General features: G+C 42.1%; 1 protein-coding gene across 2 annotated transcripts in view; it reads left to right on the forward strand.

The window, feature by feature from the left end:
- Nucleotides 1-20491, forward strand: part of PGBD5 (piggyBac transposable element derived 5) — a 97280-nt gene that overhangs the window by 64590 nt on the left and 12199 nt on the right. Inside the window, exon 7 of one of the 2 annotated variants that reach the window (XM_042875674.1) lies at nt 88-319. In XM_042875674.1, coding sequence (XP_042731608.1) covers nt 88-283 — 196 coding nt within the window. In that variant the 3' untranslated portion in view covers nt 284-319. Of the gene's footprint in view, nt 1-87; nt 3541-20491 lie in introns of those variants that run through there. The other variant, XM_042875664.1, reaches the window with a different exon arrangement.

Consider the following 20491-nt stretch of genomic DNA (forward strand, 5'->3'; position numbering starts at 1 on the left):
GGTCATTTCTTGCCTTCCAGATGAAAGTGATGGCTGAATACTGTTTGTTTATTTGTTTGTTTGTTGTCTTTTCTCTTGGCTTTGTAGGTATTTTATTTCTCACAAACCAAACAAGACCTGGCAGCAAGTATTCTGGTTTGCCATCAGCATTGCTATAAACAATGCCTACATCCTCTACAAGATGTCAGAGGCCTACCATGTGACGAGGTATAGCCGTGCACAGTTTGGTGAAAGACTTGTAAAGGAGCTTCTGGGCTTGGAAGACATCTCACCTTCCCATTGATGTAACGTTCTTGGAGGCATAGGCAGGAGGTGGAAGGTAAGCAGAAGAAAATACCACACCTGCAACAGCAAAGCAAGGAGCTTCTGACGCCACCAGTGCTGTCCTTATCCAAAAACACCAAGTGATGCCACTAGAGAGGTGGAAACTTTGTTCCTAGTAGCAGCTGGATGTAAACATGTTCTGCAGAAAGTGCCACAAGAAACGCTGACACAGAATTGCATATGTGAATGCCCTGTGGGTATCTGTACACTGGAAATGGACTTAAATTAGTTGTCTCTCAATGCCATTCATTAAACAGGGTCATCTTGTAAAGTCATGCTTGGGCTCAGTGCTTTCCACAAGCTGAGATAGCTCAGCAGGCCCAGGTGGGCATTGCATAGAACTCTATACCTTATTTGGAGTTACTCAATTCTAGGACAAGTAGTGTAAGTCTGTACCATGGACTGTGGTTGAGAGTGCCAACCACCTTGTAGGAACCATTGCTGTCCTCACAGTGTGCTAGAAGAAGCAGTTCCAAGACACGAACCCCAAATAGGCATATTGACTAACAAAACCTTTAAAGCAGGCAGCCAGGAACTGAGAACTGATTAAGACTTTTTTCTTTCTTTTTTTCTTTTTAAAGCATAAGGCAATTTGATCCCCTGTAGATCACAGCAAGATTAGAAGAAACCAAATACATGAGTAAATTTAAAATGGAAAAGCATGACACTGATTTTTTTTTTTTTTTTTTAAACCAAGATGAAACATTTTATACATGAACAGTGAGTGGATTAATACTGCCTCACATCTTAACTGCCATGGCAGTTAAAATCTGTTGGTATACAGATCAGAAATAAGAGCATAACAATCATATTTTTTCTTGATTTCAGCCATCTTGTATGTTGCTTTAAAGTCTAACATAACGGACTGTTAAGTGGATAACAAAAACAGTTTGTTTAATTTCCTTTTATAAGCGTCGAGACTTTTCAGTCCAGTTTGGAACTTCACTTGGCACACAGTTGGCAGGAAGAAAATAATTCACTAATAGCTGTGTGTTTCACATTATCACTGCAGGATGTTCTGTAGGAATTCTTCTCACTAGAACACAGGGTTTGTTGCAGTAGCTGTAATTAAGCAGATTACTTGTTTATCAAAATAACATAGCATTGTGTTTTGCAAAAAGAAAGAAGTCCAGTTGCAGCCAGAAGTTAAGCATCACTAAAACAGAGCAAGCCTAAAGAGTTCACCCGAGTCACACTGTAGAGGACAAGCATTGTCATGTGCTGGGGCCTGTGGCTGAGCAACTACAGTTTGGCATTGGTGGAATCTGAAGGCATTAAAGCTTTAGGAAGCAGTGGAGAGCGAGGGAAGTATGGTTGAACCAGGAGAGAATATGGAGGTGAAATACTGCCCTGCCCTCTACGCATTATTGATTTCAGTCCACAACTCAATCACCAAAAAACTGTCTGTATTCTAAAGGTTAACAGTGATGAAAACAGTCAGAGTTGTATTAACTTACAAGGCATAAACCGCGTTGCTAGAAGGACCAACTGATTTTTGGTCCCCAAGCTTAGCATTTCCTGAGAAATTTTATCAAAGAACAACTTGGGCTGATTCAAGAGTGATGGAGTGATTGATTGATTGAGAGATCAATGTAAACCTCACTAGTTTATATGAAGGGTCGTGAACATGAATTTCAGAACTGCCTGAATTCCATTGCTATGACCATCAGATATGCCAAGGCACTGCAAATGCGTATTGTGTAAATCAGCAGGGGCTGGTAAATGACTCTCTGGCTCAAAGAGAATCCTTGCACTGACAGCTGTCTGTTTCCACCAACGTTTTGGTTTTTGGAGTAAGCTTAGGCAGATCTCACCCGGTTGCAGGGAAAGTAAAGGGACAGCCAACACTTCAGTGGTTCTGCTTGCAGTACCACCTGGAGACTGCCCCACCTGTCCTGCTCTGCCTGCCAGCCACAAGATGAGTGACAACCTACAGGTTTCTTAAGTGCTCATTTTCTCAGTCCACAGCGTCTCCATCCTGGAAAAGAGAATAGCAAAGGTTACAACCATGTGCACTGGAGGTCTCAAAGCCTCAAGAGGAATGGGAGGGTTTGTACCACTGTAAGTCCTTGGCAGTGCTGGACTGTGGAGGGCCCTGAAGATGAATTCAAATCTCCTTGTCCCAGCAGGGAATGGAGATGATCCTTCTGCAGACTGAATGTGTGGTGTGGCTGGATCTTACCAGTCTTCTAAATATCCTAAGTGGAGGGGGATACAAACGTCCAGCCGTCAGTTTCCATTTCTTAAGAAACTCCAGAGATACCTGAAGGCAAATGGTGTTATTGTTCTGAGATCTCTGCTCAGGCAGTGCTGGCTTTCATTGTTACAGGATGATTAGTGACAACTTCATTATGCCCTGTAAGTTTATATGGCAGTCAGAGTCAGGCTAGTAAGGATAGGTGTGGCAGGAACTCTGCAGGTCAAACGTTGCATGAACAGCAGCTGCTGGGAGCCCATTCCCCTGCTTAACCAGAGCATTTGCAAGATGCTGACGCCCCCAGCAGCAATGGAGAGGCTTGCAGGGCTTCCTAGGAGCTGCTTTGCATGTCTGAGGAGCAAGCACAGCACTCTCCAGCTGTGTTGTAGCCCCTTCAGCTGGAGCTGGAGCCCTTTGCAAATTGTTACATCATTACTGTGTACGCTTGAAGGCCTGGATCTATGCCTTCCCATTTAGAAAATGCCTTTTCTTTTTCAGGTGTCAGTAGGTCCAAGGTTTTAGAACATTGAGTTTTTCTACTAACTTATGTTGTTAATTATGGGAATTACTTGAGCTAAAATGACGAGGTCCTAGCTTTTTGCCTCAGGGACTGGGTCCTGAGTAGTTTTCCCTAGAATTGGTGTTGATGGGGGATTACACAGTGGCTGACTATTACAGGGAAGATGCTTTAGTCTCCTTTTGCAAAGGAGAAAAATTTAAACAAAATTATAGCTTTGCAATGAATTTCATTTTCTTAGCCTTAACCATCCTTCATCATTTTGAACAGGTGCCCTAAGCATGCTCAAACATTCCATAAGTAAGCAAAAATATTTATATATATTTGTATGTACAAAATGCCTGAATTTTGGCTCTGAAAGCCAACAAGCAGAACCCACCAAAGCATAGTTTATATCCACAGATAACTGTTCCACCTTATCTTCTCCATCTGTTGACTTGGAGTGGATAGGGTTGAGGAAAGTTATGATTTTTCCTTGTTGAAAAAGCATCTTGCACTTTCTCTAAGTTACAATGAAAAAAAAAAAAACAAAAAAACCCAAACCAAAAACAAAACAAAAAACCCAGCAAAGTAATCAAGGAAGAAATAGAATGAGATTAAAAAGCAAAAGTTCATTAATCTGCCGCTCAGATTCTGTAGCATTTCCTTTACTGCAAATTGGCTGACTCAGATTTGGTTCTCCCACCTGCCTGTAACACTAAAGCTTCTCCTTAGGTAAAGGGGAAAAAAAAAAAAAAAGATTTAGTCTCAAAGTAGTGCAAGGATGCTAGTTGTACTGTGCACGTGTATGTTAATTGTGCAATGGCTTGTGAGATGACACAAAGTTTTCCTATCTTTTGTTTTGTTTTGTTTTGTATCCTTGAGACAATCTGGGTAGGAGATCTTAAAGCTCCGCAGTGGCTAAAAGGCAGTAGAAATGCCAACCAGGTCACAGAGAAACTTCTGTACATTTTTCTGGGAAAGAGAGTTTGAAGCTGAAGTAAACATGGGATCAGAAAGACTCATGTCTCTCCTGCTGAACTGAATTTTAATTCATCTGTACTTCTGAAAATGATTTAACTATGGTATGCAAACTCTGTTCCAGAGAACCAAGACCATCAGTGAGACATACTGACCATCTTCTATGCACAGTGCTTCTTTCAAGAAATGTCTGTCCTGCCATGATCCATTCATGGAAAGCATTTCTTTCCTAGTGCATAATATAACAATATGACAAGAGCTCAGAAGCCACTGTGAAATGGTTTCCACTGCTGTTGTCTTAGCTGAAAAATGCTCCAAGGGCTTGCAGAAACTCTGCCATTTTTTACTTCAGCCCATTTGTGCACTCAACACTAGGGCACAATTTAAAGACACCTCTTCTCTGTTTATTATTTCTTTTCTCTGGCCCCAGCTCTTCTTCATTTACAGTGACATCCCAGTGCCACTAATAGGTACAACTTTGCTTTCTTCAGAAAAATACATTTACCCATTTCCAGACTGGCATGAAGGAGAGCAACTCCAAACTCTTTTGTCACCTTCAGCTGTGCTTCTGTGGCTGTGGCTTTTTATTTTTGCTGAAGGATTGTTGTTTTTTTTTTTCCTTCTAGTATTTAGTAGGCTGCCTTGAGCTGTGGGTAGTTAAAGAACTTTCCACTGGCTTTGTGTCTTGCATGTCTTAGCATCCGCTAGTCCTGCATCTGATTTCAGTGATGAGCAGAGGTTTATGCTGCACTGATAGCTCTGTGTGTCTACCTCTTGGAAAGTGCTCTTACGACAGTGGTAGTCGTCAGATACCATTATCCTTTCACATAGGAGCTTTCCCCTTCATAATCAGTGAGGCACAGCAGAGATAAAGGCATGATAAAACTGTAAAATGGGGCTTGCATTCTTGCTGATTAAGTCCATGTTCTGTGTTTTCAGCAACTTTGTTCTTTGTCAGCTGTGCTTTTCCAAACTAAAACTGGGAGCAGGATGGACGTCATCCTGCTCTGCAGCAAGGGCTGTGGGAGCACAGCATGGATTCTTTGCACATACAGGCCCATATGAGTCAAAACCAAGCTGCGCTAAAGGTAAGAGAAAGCTGAATAAAACAGAGCAGCCCAGCCTGCCAGGGGAGCACAGAGCAGGGATATAAACAGAGAATCCAAAGCTCTGCTGTAGACTAGTCATCAGTGCAAAATTCAGAGAAATAATTACTAAGGCTGTCTTGAGGAAAGTATGAAGTCTTCCATTCATCCCTGCTGTGGAATGTGCCACAGCAATTTCTGATTACTGTGACTGGTGTGAGATTGTCTGTAAAACAAGAATACATCTCAGTCTGGTTGAGAAATACAAGCAAGTGAAAAAAAAAAAAAAAAAAAAAAACCTAGCGATGTTTTGGAAGGTGAGAAACTTCAGCTTTGAAACATTTATGTATTTGGTCTTCATTAACTAGGCTATTTTGCACAGAGCTCAGCACTTGCTTAGATGTAAACTATTGCCAGCGCTACTTGGTGTATGTTTCTTCTTGTAAAGGCTCTTTCCAAACCAACCTTTCCTTCCACAAGCATTATGAACTCGACCTGGAATGGCCCTTTTGTGGTCATCTCACTGTTGGGGAACAGCTGAGAATATCCACGCTTCTGTACAAAAATTCTCATTCTTCCAAAATTTAGCCCTGAAGAGCTTCCCTGGCTAACAATGCCTTTGGAGCTCATGCTGATCACCCCACCAGGTCCTAGTCAGTCTGGAAGAGGTGACAACAACAGAGTTGACCTTTCCATTTACTTTTGTATTATTACTTCACTGATCCTTCCTGATATTTTGAAAGTCACAGATGCAACAGGGTATTGTTTCTGAAGCCTTTACTAATTGCAGTCACTGTGAAGGTGTTCCTGTTTTGCCCCATCAGTGCTGCCCCACCAAGTTTCATATGGGCCGAAGAGATATTGGCATCACCTACCCACTGTTCCCATTGGAATGGCTGTGAAAGCTCTTAGCACTGTCCAAGGGGTTATGTTATGTTTTTGTTATCAATGGTTTGGTTTTCTTTTTCCTTTTTCTCCTTTTTTTTTTTTTTTTTTCTTTCCCCTTTTATTTAAACCCTTCACACTTACCAGACTGAGCGGGCTGGTAAGCAGCTGTTAGGTATCACAGAAAGACCTTACGTGGTAAATCCCTTTTGTATCACTCTTCTGAAGTAACGACTGCTAGCATTAGATGTCAAAGTGGTCCACACAATGTGTAGTGCAAAAATTCTATCCGTGAAAACATTACTCTGCAAAAGTGCTCATTTGATGTAACTGTAACAATTCTGGAATGCTTGGGGAATCTGGATGGAGAACCTAGTGGGAAAGGAGCATGGCATCATGCTGTAGGGCTGGGACATTCAGGATCCAATTGGATAAGCAAAGAGAGGCAAGATGAGTGCCCATACACCTCTGTTCATTAGAATCAAAAAGCCTGCAAACGCTTCAAGTATTTACAGAATGCTCTGGATTTCAAACAGAGCACTCAATTTCAGTAGTTACCAAAAAAGCCTGGAAACAATGAAAAAGAGCCCAGTACACTAGGTTCATCTGTCCAGAGCCTCAATCCACTCAGTGTCAAAGTCATGCTGTAGTCCTTTTTCTTCAATTAATTTGTGCCAAGGTGTGTGCAAAACGTGCTGAACTATTTGCATCTCTCTGTGAAACCAAGTTACTCATTTGATGGAAACCAAATTGAAGGTCTCACACTTACTTTTGCAGCCTGGATTTTTCCTCTGTTTATAAGCCAAATATTTGCCTGGCATTTCAGTGCAGAAATTAAAAATAATTTTATCCCGTGTTTTGAAGAGAGATCAGGGACAGCAAAACAAAGATTTTTGCCACAGGTGTGGCTAAGTGGTGCAATGAAGTGGCAGAGGGAACAGAAGAGGCTGGGCATGCAGAAGAAAGGAGCCAGATGATCCCTTCTAACTTACCTGCCAGCATGTGCACTCCCCTTCCCCTGCTGCCTTGAGTCCAAAAGAAAAGGCTGACGTTCAATACAGCCGCTCCACTGCTAGCTTCGCTCCATGCTTTTGCTTACACTGTGCACTTTGGTAATCACAGAGCAGGGAGTGTGAGGAAGGGAAGCCGAGGGAGTACCATGGGAGAGATGGCAGTGATGGGGATTATGGAAAAGGAATCTCCCCATCTGCATCTCCTTCTAGTTTATATATAAAATGTTAAAGTGACATTCCATTTAATGCAGCAACTGCACCAAACACAAAGCTGTCAGAGTGCTTTCAGAACAGCTCCATTGGGCTGCGCTTACATCAGCAATTGCAATTCTGTTGCAGAGTTCCACCTTCTTAAAAATTCCAGAGATTTCTGTTGAAAATGTAAATCCCACAGGTAAAGCATACACTGCAACTGCTTTCTTTTCTTTTTTATTTCTCCGAGCAGTTTTCTAACAGCCACGTCTTTTGGGGAAATGCATGTGTGTGACCTCTTCACAGAGCGATCCACAGCTGTGTTTCTGCATGGGACAGGGAACTACTTTTGTGACACTGGATTTGTTCTACACAAAGGCACGCTTGCAATAAATTTTTACAAGTTTTGTACACCATGAGCTAAATTCTGAGTTCCAAAAATGTGAAGTGTGGCAACAATAACAAAATGGATTTATAGTATCACTCTGATATCTTGTCATGTGAATTTATTTCTTCAACGATGTTTGTTTACAATCAGCAACTTTGAAATACAGTCAGATATATTACCGGTTGCTTTTCTGCCTCGTTCTTTTCTAGAATAGCTTCGGTATGTTGTTTAGGTGAAAGGATGTGGAGAAAATACCCACAGATAAATTACACATTCTCACTCTCAGACTACTATAGGCCAAAAACCTGATGCCTTTACCTGGCCACTGAGTATACATATTCTTCTGAAAGAACTGAGTGCAGACAGAGCCCCAGGTCTCCAGCACAGGTTGCACACAGAAAGGGAAGGGCCCTGCTGCCCCCAACACCCTGGTCAGTGCCTCCTGCTGCCCCTCAAGCTGATCACAGGGACAGGGGCTCCAGACATCTCTGCTGAAGAGTGATGGCTCTTTGTCCTTGCTGCTCTGACCCTGCCTTGCCGAGCTTTATCTGCACCACCAGCAGTACGTATTGGAACCATCACCCACACACCAAGCGCGTGGCATTGGCAGAAGAAGCTAAACACATATCGCATGGTTGAAACCCTAATCCAGAAAGGAAGTGGAAACCTCACAAGAGAAAACTTAAGTGAGGCTACAGTATCTCTTTGCCAGCAAATAAAGGAGAGATTTTCCCCATGCCATGTGCCTGTGTCCCTCCAAGGACCAGGCTGTATAGTGTGTGTGGCTCAGCACTAACCTCTTGCTGGGATGTGTCAGGTGCCTGCTGTACCTTTACCTTGCTCACGATGTATTTCTTCCTAGCAACCAGTATTTTCCATGGGAAGAAGTTTAGTTAGCATCTAAATTGTCCAAAGAAAAAAACAGTTTTTTGGTGAATGTAGAACATGACCAAAAGCAACCAGCAGTGCATCCCTTGACCTTAGCTACTTAACATCACCATGGACCCAATTACATGGCTGTTTTTCTCAAGTTGCTCCCCTACTATCAATAAGGGAAGGAGAGGAGAGTCTGGCACGCTCAGCAGCTCTGAGCTCTGCAACATACCAGCAGACAGGTGGCTGAAGGAGCAGCCTGAGCATGCCATCCTGGTACCACAGGTATGTCACTCCACAGACACTCTGAGCCAGAGCTGACCAAAAGAGACCACAGGCCCCTGCCACACACCGGCCAACACATTTAGCTGTGATGAGCCAAGGGGGAATTTCTTTAAATTCTCTGTTGTGGTAGAACAGCTCCCAGCGCTCTGCTCACCAGTCCCTGGATGCACCATGACCTGAGCTAATGCTGTGTGTAATCAGGCTTCGTCATTGGAGCTGCGAGCAGCAGCACGAGTCATCTTTAGCACACTAATTGAATGAAACAAGGAATTTAATTTGTGAAATTATGAAACCCAGGATCTGATTAACACTGAGACACATACATGTGTAACCTCAGCACTCTCACTTAGAACAATGGCATCCATTCAGATCAGGCCAAGGCCTTGCAGTAACTCAATCTCCCATTAAATTATTCTCAGAGGAATTTGCAATTAGTAATTCCAGCAATGTAGTCTTTCTTAATTAAGCCAAACTTAACATTCCATTTTGCAGTACTTTCTAATATCCTGCTTGACTTGCCTCTCTGTCCCTGGAGATGAGCGGAGTGAAAGAAGTGCCAAGTCAAAGGCGCTGCAGATAGCCCAGCCACCACCAAGCCTGTGCACTTCAGCACCTTCATCCAAAGCTCAGAAAAGCACTTGACATGCATTAATGAATTGCATCTCATCAGACCCCTGCAAAGCAAAATCATCCCAGCTCTGCACAGACCACCTCTGTGTTCCAGTTTCCTCTGATTACAGAACAGGACAGATGCACAGCCAGCAACAGTTTCATCTTTGGCAACGAGAGTTTAAGAAAGGAAAAGGTTTATGAGAATCGAGGAGCTCAGGGACATGGGACCCTGGGGTTAGCATGAAAAAAACAGCTGCAATGCAGGAGGGCCCTTACAGAGGCACTTCTGCCTAGCTTTGCCCCAGCTGCAGTTCAGCATCCCTAATTTCACCATCTTTCTTTCCCTCCTCTTCTTCTCCTTCCGTGACCTCTGCCTTTTCCCCATATCTTTTGTTACACCACTCCTCTACTATTGTCCAAATGCTGCAGTTCACTTGCATGCAAGTGCACCCTCTGGCCCTAGGGATTCTAGGGACTTTTCTCCCTTTTCTACTATCCCCACTTCCCAGGAATGAATGCGATTTCCCAACAGTGCTTGTGCTGACACCACCCATTTCCTGCTAAAGGTTTTGCCTGGAAACCCCAAATCCCATCTTCATTCCAAAAGCAAGAAGAGTGGTAAAGAAAATCCTCAGACTCACTGGGAATTCACAGCCCACAGACCAGAAGGAGGATAGCCAGCCCTAAGCAGGCAAACTCTCCTTCCACTACACAGCCCTTGCCCCAATGTAGCTGGAATCAGTGGTGACGTGAACACAACAAGGTGCAACAAGCCAAGATATTCTCATTTGTACTTTCACAACTTGGAGCTAGATTTCAAGCTTAAACGAAGAGTTAGATATTCCTTCAGATTGGAACTGGCCAAGGAGAATGAGGCAGAATCACAGCATGTCATTGTCATTGGAAAGAACAGCAAAGGAAAACGCTAATCTCTTTTAGACAGACACACAATACTTAAAATAAATAAAAAGAAAATCTTGTCAAGCTTCCAGCAGCCAGACAGTTCAAAATAACACTGTCTGTGAGGGAATACAGGGAGGGGGAAGACCTTCCTTTAATTTGCTGTGAGATCAGCATCTGCAGCCAGCCGTGGTGGAATTATTTCACAAGCTGGAGAGGTGCATTGCCTGCTGGTCTGTCTATACCCCAAAGCCTTTTAACACAAACTGCTGGAGATAAAATCAAACAGAAATTAATGTCCATGTGCAAGTATTGTCACTTCAACATTTAAGCAGAAGAGGCTTCTCTACAAACATGAGCAACTGTATTCCCACCCAACCATAGAAGCCTCCACCCAACACTTGCAAGAAAAAAAGGTAATTCTGTTGGTGTCAGCTTTCCTCTGTTTTCGACTGCTGTTTCACTTCTCATTGTGCCCGATGCATCTCCATTGCTGTGCCCAAAAACTCACCAGCTGGTCCAATAACGTTTCTGCACTGGAGACAGACATCCCAAATCTACGATTCTACAATTAATGTAGGGCAGATGGAGCACTGCTCAGAAAAGCAGTTTCAAAAATGTCACTCATTGCAGAAATCCACAGTTACTTGTCCTTGAGGACAACAGATAACATCAAGCATTTATTAAACCAAATACAGATGGTGACCCACAACCAAAGCTATTAAATACTGCAAGTCAGGTTCAACAAACAGATTAAAATATGAGAGGCTCCAGCACTTTTAATCAAGAAAATGTGTTGCTGTAGCCAGGAGCTGGGCTCTGATGCATCTGAAAGGCACTTCAGTTGGACTCAAACCAGTCACTAAACCCCTGTATTCCCTTCAGGGGTCAGGGCTAGCGCAGTAAGCAGCTACCAGGCAGATACGTGTCACGCATATTCAGCAGCACACACCTGTGGTGACAGCAGTCAATTTCAAGGCATTGTGCACTACAGTGGTTTTAGAAGCTACTTTCCCAATGCATAAAATACACATGCCCTAATCCCTGACCTGGAAGAAGCATGTGCACCCTGTAGGCACCGGAGTGGACCCAACAGGAGCCAGCACCAGCTTTCTATTGCTCCTGCAACTCCTTCCTCCCCTACATGCTCGCCCTGCCTATTGCCCAGTCCCTTTGCTGCTTTTGGTCCCTGAAAAAAGCCAAATTGCTTTGTTGCTGCCCCAAAGGAAGAAAACTAGGGCAGAAAAACAATTTTTAATCTTGCCATTTATTTTCTAGTAACAAGGAGTTATTTATAGTGCTGTTAGGTTTGTTGTTGCAAGGCAGCATTGCCCTTTTGCAGCTGACAGCCTCTCTGGCAATGACAGCCTCACAGCAGCCCCTGGGATTGCATCGCCTGGGGTACTTAACCCAGTTTCTCATTTCGTTAACAAAAACCAGCACTGATTTGCTGCTGTGGCTGTGCTGTGTGGCTCTGCACAAAGGCTGAAGCACCCCAGAGGGCATCTCTCCCTCTAGAGCAACACCAAAGCTCTGCAGTGCTGGGTGCTGAGGAAAGCTCAGTCTCCCCCTGGAGAGACTCCCCTTGTCTGCACACGGGCCCAGCTCATCAGCCCTGTCTGGCTCCCCAGGAGACATTTGGCAAGTGCTGGCTGCTGCATGCCCTCATACAGGCTTTGAGGTCTATGGGGTGTTCCCAAAATGGAGCTGTGCCACCTGAGCTGGGATCTGGCCAAGGATTGCCACTAACTGCACAGCAGCAGCTGGAAAGATGCAGGACAAGCATTTGGCACAGTGGCCAGAAATTGATTAAAACAAAAACAAACCGAAAAGAGAAACTTGCATGCAGCACAGCTGATCAGTTGGGTCAGGTAGAATGTGTGCCTGGTGCATGCGTCAAACCCAACTCCCCGCGGTGAGCTCACTTCTACCTTTCCACCTCCTCAGGGCTAATTTAAGAGCTGTTCTTCACAGCCCATAATAGTGGTGAGAAAAATCAAATTCTGTTCTGCCAAGAAGAGGAAACCGGAACACTGGAATCAGCAGGGAACTTGTCCTGCTGCCATCTCTGGCTTTCCTCAGGAAGCTCGTGCTCCAAGTGCTGACTCAGAGACCTGAGCTGCCTGAGCACACCAGAGTCTTCCCTGTGAGAGAGGCCAAAGGTTCAAACACAGTCAGAGCACTGCGAGCTGCCTCAGGGGGGCCCAGCAGTCAGCTTTACTTGGGCTTGGACACATCCTCTGTGTCACCCTGTGAAATGACCTCTAATTTTGCCAGATGTAAATAACTCTGTGAGGAAGAAGAGTATCTTAAAATGGTTGCTTTTTTCTCTGTCAGGAAAGTCACTCTGTGGTTGTTGCTTTGAGAGAGCTGCTCACTTCTGCCAGGCTCAGTCCTGTGTGGCACAAGCAGAGCACCTCATCATCCACACGAAATGGGTCACAAAACAAGTATAGCATTGGCACTAACAAAAATGGTGGGGTTGGGTCCCACCACATCTCTCAGTGCAACCAGTTCTCTGGTTAACAAGTCACTGCTTTTTATCACCTTTTATTTTCTGATGGAGCCCAAGGTAACACATCATAGAATCACAGAATCGTTAAGTTTGGAAAAGACCACTAAGATCATCTAGTCCAACCATCAGCCCACCCCCACCATGCCAACTAAATGATGTCCCTCAGTGTTGCATCCACACGGCTCTTGAACATGACCAGGGATGGTAACCCCCACCACCTCCCTTGGCAACCCATTCCCATGCCTCACCACTCTTTCTGAGGAGAAATTTTCCCTAATATCCAACCTGAACTTCCTGTGTCACAGTTCAAGGCCATTACATCTCATCCTATCCTACCACTAACATATCTTCAACAAAAGACACCTCTTTGTGCCGGGTGAGGATATTGAGAAATTCATACAAGCCTCTCTCCAAGCACTGCTGATAAAAGTCCAAATTCAGATGCATAGCAAAGATCATTGCATTCATGCTAGTGGAAAATTCCATGGCATGTTTTCAGTAGTCTATGAAAATTTGTTTTCTTTAGAAGCCTATCCTTTGGGACTGTGCAATGAGGAGACACCAGAATGTCAAAGATGTTGTGTCTGCCCAAGATGCTATTGAAAATGCTGGCTTTTTTCCCTCCTATATCTGCAGTTATGTTAGATAGGCAGAAAATTCTTTAAGTAGCATGTGGCATTTGATCCCTAAAGGCGTTAGATTTCTATTAATAATAATATCAGAAGTTATTTTCCTGACCTATTCTATGCTCATTTTTTCATCTTTCCAGATGAAAGCCTTAAATTTAAATAACTTGCTGCAGCTGTATGCCATTGTAATATCAAAATCGTCCACCCCTTTGTTCACATTTTATGCATGATGTTATACAGGTGACTTTGCAGGTAAACTGTAGCAAAAGAAAGCTAATTGGAAACGAGAGCTGGAGATGGGACTCTCTACAGAACACATCATACACCAGCTGCTCAGCTCTCACTCCTATGCTCGATCAGCACAGCCACCCTGCCCATTCCTAGAGATGCACTCACGTGCTGTTCTCTGTGCATCCACATATTTGTCCACCTGTGATATGAGCCACCCAATGTGTTTCAGCTGGAAACCGTTAGCCAGCGGGGATCAGATGATGATCTAACTCAGCATCCAGACTTCAACAACAGCAAGTGCTTAAGGAAGGATCAAAGGAATGAGATTAATATTACTATTTCCTCCACTTGCTCTCCAAGCTCCCATCAATCTCTGACTTAGAGACTGCCTTTTGATGTCTTTTCCTCACACCTTTACAGGTTTACCAACATGTTGTATGAACATATTTTTTAATCTATTCCAGCACATAATCTTGTTCAGAAAAGCAGGAACCACAATATGTCATAGGTTGCAGGTAGACAAGAATAATTTTGGGGGATGCAAACTGACAGCCCTGAGAAGCACCAGTTCAGATCAGTAATCTGAGTTGCAAACACTGCTCCTGGACATCCAGCAATGTTTTGTTTATTGCTTGCACATGTACACACAAACCTGCCTTATTGCCTGAACACTGATATATCCCGCTGTGCTGGATTTGCTGGAAGTCAAGGAAGATCTGCCATCCCCTTGGTATCATTGATTCAGAGCTTCTCAGAGCACACTAAGGCCTGTCTGTCTCTATTACCAATTTCAATTCCAAAATATGACACGCGTGGTCAGCATCGATGGACATCTGACAGGTAACAACAGTAAGGACCTAATTCTGCTTCTGCCAGAGCAGGAGGACAGTTATACCTCATCATCCCTCCATCTGCCCAGATGGAGGAAAACCTGATGATCTGCGAAGCCTGTTTGCTGCTGGGCTCAGCCTGTAAGGGGAAGAGCTAAGAGATGATGGGATCAGATTCCAGAAGCTCTGATACAACAAAGAATATTCTGAGAGATGAAACTTAATTAGCAGACAAAATGGCTGGGAGTTGAAGCTAGAATTTCAGCTTGGAAACAATTAGTCATTAAAACAATCTTCTACTGGAATAGCTGACAAAGAAAAAAAGAATTAGATCAGCTGGAGAAGGAGATTTCCTAATTCTCAAAATCATTGATTTCCCATGATGCTTAACTGCCTAAATTTTATCTTTAAATACTGTCCTAAACTCTTTTGAAAATTGTATTCAGTCATTTATATCTGAACTGAATGCTTTTCTCCGAGGTCACATCCAGAAAGAAGCTGAGGTCTTGGCACAGATACCATTGCTGAAGATGTCAGAGCTTATGCTGTAGCATACAGGACAGTTATATCTTATCTTAATTTACAAATGCACTGCCCCTGAAACACATTCAACTGTGCTGTAAGCAATATTACTCTGGAAGAAGGAAATGGAGATTTCTTTTGTTTTTTCCTCTTCCCTGAACACAGTTTCCATGTGTTCCCATCCAGGTCAGCCTGACTAATAAGAAGTTTAGGTCCAGATAGGAGAAATTGGGACCCTCATTACCTTATAGGTAAATTTGCCCTGCAGCTGCTTCTCCATACCATCTCACTTTGCTTTCTCTGATGCTTCACTTTTCTTCCACCCTTGCCAATTACACAAATACAGCATCATATTCTTTTATAGCTCCTACAATTTTCAATAGAAAAAGACAAATTAAAACCTTAATATAATTCTGAGAGCAGTTGTCAGAGTCCAACACCATTATGGTGTGCACCATATCATACAAAACACAAACTGCATTCAAGGTGTAACATTTTCTTTCTCAAGATTATCTCAGTGAGAGAGTCAAGCCCCTTCCAAGTAGCAAAAATCCCAATCAAACATAAACTTGATGCTAAAACTGAGGTTTGGATAATAAAACGTTATTATCCTTAATAAAACGTTTCCTTTCCATCTCTTGCTCTCCCTTCTCTCTTCCCAACTTGTCACTGATACCAGCAGTAAGGCTGTTTTGGTAACAAATTGTAATCATTAAAAAAAAAAAACAACCCACTACACAGAAGTCAACTCCACTGGAAAGCAAAAAAAGAACATCCCAGCACTCAGGCTCACTCAAAAAACAAAGGGTTTGATTTGCAATCTAGTTAAGCCAAGCTCCAATGGCTTGCAGCCACTGAAAGGAGCAACTGAGCTCTTCCCATGATTATTTTTTTTTGCAACCTTCTTTATGCTCCTCATTAGCCCACTACAAAGCGTATCTAACGATTGTTTGCTAACTCATAGGTCAGTATAAGACAGAGACAAACTGGTATCCAAGGTCTCACTGTGATGACCAGGAGGGAAAATACAGCTGATGCGCCCCACAGCTCCACAGGTAAAGTGCTTTGGCATTTCAGTGTTGCTAATTTTCTTGACGAGGAGCACAAATGTTAAGAAGTACATTTTGTAGAAATATTTCTCACCAGGCAACCAGGGCAGAGCACTCAGTATCACTTTCTAACCCCCTATTTTTATCTTAAAATTTGGACTTCCAAAGGCAAGGTTTAAATAATGTGAGCGTGGCAGTAAACATAGGTGTTTCCTATTTCAAGATCTCTTTTAATTAAAACAACGTCATACATCTGCTGGGTAGAAATAGCAAATTGAAATCAAACAGGTCCCTCTTCCTGCAGCATAGGAGCATATTGTAGCTCTCTATGCAAGAAATCAAATCCAGTCAAAAGAGTATTTTGCACCCATTCATCCAACAACCTCTTGGAGGGCCGTACAGAGAGAACATCTGTGCACTGACTTGATTCCCAATTTTTCAGCTTGATTACTGTCAGATCTTAAAATAGCTGCTGGATGATAAGTTGTAAATAAAATGTGCAATCTAACAAGAGATACAACTCTGACATTTCTGCTCATTCTGTAATCACAGCCTATTATACCAGACTATTTTTTTTAATGGCTTCTATTCATTTGAAGTCATTCTGTACAGGAATAAGCCTCTTGTTAGAGCATTCTGTAATTATTGCTATGAAATATTTCACTGTATTTCAGTCTGGATGAGGAGAGTGATGCATGCAACTGAGGATCACACTAATCCATAGCATATCTATATTTAATATAAATACAAGTAAAACAGTGTAGACTTTTTCATATATAAAAATGTAACTTAAAATTAACTAAGGTTATGGTAGTCCTATTCCAGACAGGAATTGGACAGTACTCTACGGGACCCACCTCAACTAAGACAACCACCCTTACCTTGAGTAGTTTAGCATTATAATCTCTCAGCATTCAGTTATGTACAGTCAGGGATTCTCTTGAAAATTATATATTTAAAATATATTTTATTTAAACATGAAGAAAAAAAAGTTGTAACGTTCCTTATAAAAATGGTGTAAATATCTGACTGTGAGCATAGTGATAGGCAAACAGAAAAGCCATGCATACAAATAGGCAAAAAAGCATGACCTGACATTCCAGCCTGGAAGTTTCAACAGATGAGAAACTTTGATATATATTTGGAAATAAGGCAAAGGAAACAATTAAGTTTTAGTCAGAAGAAATGCAGAAATTGCTGGACAGTTCAGATACTTACATTAAGCAGCTTACTAGGAAAAGCACCCACAGAAAAAGCCTAAGGCTCTACAGAGACATGAGACAGACTTCTGCATTTATCACTGGATTAGATTACAAAGGTACTACTCCCAGAAGCCTAATTGCTTTCTAGTATTACCTGCCAGCTCAGAGGTGTCAAAAGGCATTTAAGATGGAGAACCCTCATTTGAATTCTCAAATACAATCCCTAAATACAAGGTGTTTTCTTCTGTTTACTGCAGTTTGACAGGGCAATTTTATTTTTCCAACCATAAATATTAATCAGTGTTCTATTTTCTTGATAGAAGATTCCATTTAGACTTCATTCAAACCTTCTGAAAGGTGACAACTAGTCTCCTACCTCCAGCACACAGGGAGAGTAAGCTTACACCAAAGAATTCTCCTTCCCTACGGCTTGATAGGCAAAAATCCTCCTGTCAGTACAATTAAAGCATTTATATCTTTCCTATAACCGCCTCTGCAGGTTATTCTAGCTGATAAGTCCTTGGGGCTAACTGCAAACCTAGGTTTCTTAGAGCAAGAGCAAATGTTCTAGTTCCATATGCTGCTGAGTAAAGGATGTGCCTCAAGCTCATTTAAGCCCCAAAAACTGGACAAAACATCTCAGCTGTGAATTTAACTTCATCCATTCTCCTGCTTGCCCTCCTGGACAGATCGCACCCTGTTGTAGTTGTTGGATTTGCAGCCCACATCTATCATAGATATGTTGCAATCAGGTACTGCATCCCAACTGCAGCCCACAAGAGGAAGATCTCACATTCACAGCTTTCTATCATCTGCTATGGAGAATTTGTCCCCTCCCCAACTGAGCCGGTGTGATGCTTCATTTGAAAGTTCTCTAAATTACACCTGTGAGGTTCTTGTCCCCCAGGAAAAAATACTTTTTAAAAAAGGTGTCTTTTTTAGTTTTGTTTTAGAGAGTACTTCAGATCTTTCTTCAAGAGCACCACAGACATCTGAATTACCACCCAGCATACAAAAGAAATCTCTGATTAAGCACAGAGAGAAACACAAAATCACAGAATCATTAAGACTGGAAAATACATTTAAGATCATTTAGTCGAACTGTGAGCTCATCCCCACCATGCCTATTACCTATGTCCCTCAGTGTCACATCCACATGGTTCTTGAATACTTCTAGGGATGGTGAATCCACTGTCTCCCTGGGCAGCCTATGCCACTGTCTCACCACTATTCCAGAGATTAAATTTTTCTTAATATCCAACCTGAACCTCTACTGCTTCAACTTGAGGCCATTACCTCTCAACCTATCGTTGTTACCTGTGAAAAAAGGCTGACCTCCACTACAACCACCTTTCAGGGAGTTGTGAAGAGCAATAAGGTCTCCCCTGAGCCTCCTCTTCGTCAGACCAAATAATCCCACATCTCTCAGCCACTCTCCATAAGACCCTTCATCAGCTTTGCTGTCCTTTGGGCACGTTCCATGATGTGAGCAGACGAGGACAGGAATGCCAATCAAGTACAAGAGCTGTTGTTGCAATCATCTTCCTCGAGTCCCTCCAGGCTGAAGTAAGCCCTGCCATGCTTGGAACAGCACTTTCTAAAAGTGAAAAGAGGAACAGCATTAGTCTTGAGAAGATCAGATCTAACTGGGTCATGTTAAGGGACATGCCTTAACCACGTATTTTTAGGTAACTAGTGTCAGAGTAAATTCACCCAACTGGAAACAGCTTTGAAAATAAGAATTTCCTCAAAGCTATCATATTAAATACAAATTCTCTTTTCCTAAATATAAATATATATTCATGTACACACACTTTTACAACAATTACAAAATAACCAAGCTTCAGGCAGACTCCTTGGTTTTACCTAATTGCATCAACCACCACACATGTATCTATAAAGCATTCTTCTTTATTTAAGTTAAACAATTTTTCAAGGATGGTTTCCATCTATAAAATGAACAAAGTACAAGCTCTGTACAGCAGACTTTTCAAACCAACTGAAAAAACAGTTTCCAAACTAAGTTTTGAAAATCTGCAAAACAAACAACATCACCATTCTTGCTCTGAAGATGGTAAGAAAAGTTCTCAGAAGACTCCATCACCATTTGCTTCAAGGGCTTTTAATTTATCTTTCACATGGGCCAATTTCCTAAATATTTTTATATCACAGTAATTAACTTTGGCACATTGTCATGTAAACATAACAAAAGGATAACACTTGTCTGTTCTCTCAAAGAAAAGTAATGCTGTCTTTAACATACATCTCCTGTACTAAAGCCCCTATGCACAGCATCCACGGGGCATTAGTGAAAATATTCCTACTTTATATGATACCAGTTGACATTAAAGTCTTGAGAGGTGGAATACATTTTTTTCTACCTCAGAGTTAAGAGGCCAATGTTCAGAGCTGCAACTTTTGATCTCAGTTGAGCACTATGTTTACTATGATCCTAGTTGCAAGTGGAAGTAACCACATAGAAGCTGAGTGCTTTCTCCTATATTCTGTTTTCCAAAACCTCAAGAACTGGTTTGCTGCTGAGCCCACATTTCAGCATTTATTCTCCAGAATATTCAGAAATCTACTGCTATGTTATGAACCATGTTCTTCAAGTTCTCAGCAAGGTTAAAAGGCTACAAATAGGGAGAGACAAAAAGATGGAAACTAGTTTACCCACTGCATGGCCATGGAAAATAGACTGTGAAGAACAAAAAAAAAAAAATAAAAAAAAAAAAAAAAAAAAAAGCATTAATTACCCACATATAAAAAAAAAGTCAGATGGATGGGAGAAGTTGGATTCAACGTCTACATCCAAAAGGTATGCAGATACTTGCAGGTCATAGCTCCAGAGACACAAGATATTTGTGGCACACTGACTGACATAATTAGAGCCATTGACCAGAAGAGTACCACCTCTATACCTAGCATATAGATGCAGCCAAAGGAAACACGAGAATCAGGAACTACTCTACTTCCAGAAATAAAGAAAGAGGGGAGTGTACTGGAGTTACACAGTACAGCAGATGCTTTTCATCTCATTATGATCAACTCTTACGCTTTTCCCCAAGATCCTTATCTTACCAAAACCACTTCCTGGCATCGCAGGCCTGCACTATTTCTTTTCTTTTTTTCTTTCTTTTTCTTTTTTTTCTTTTTCCTCCTCCCACCAATGCTGTGTCACTTATCAGTGCTGAAACTACTTACTCACTTTTCATTTTAGAAGCTCATTCAAGCATTTAATTATTTATTTGTTTTAATAAAAAAAGTACATAGTCTATGCAA

This window comes from Lagopus leucura, unplaced genomic scaffold (assembly GCF_019238085.1).
Source record: "Lagopus leucura isolate 7727_CA_CO unplaced genomic scaffold, USGS_WTPT01 Super-Scaffold_73, whole genome shotgun sequence".
Classification (NCBI taxonomy): domain Eukaryota; kingdom Metazoa; phylum Chordata; class Aves; order Galliformes; family Phasianidae; genus Lagopus; species Lagopus leucura.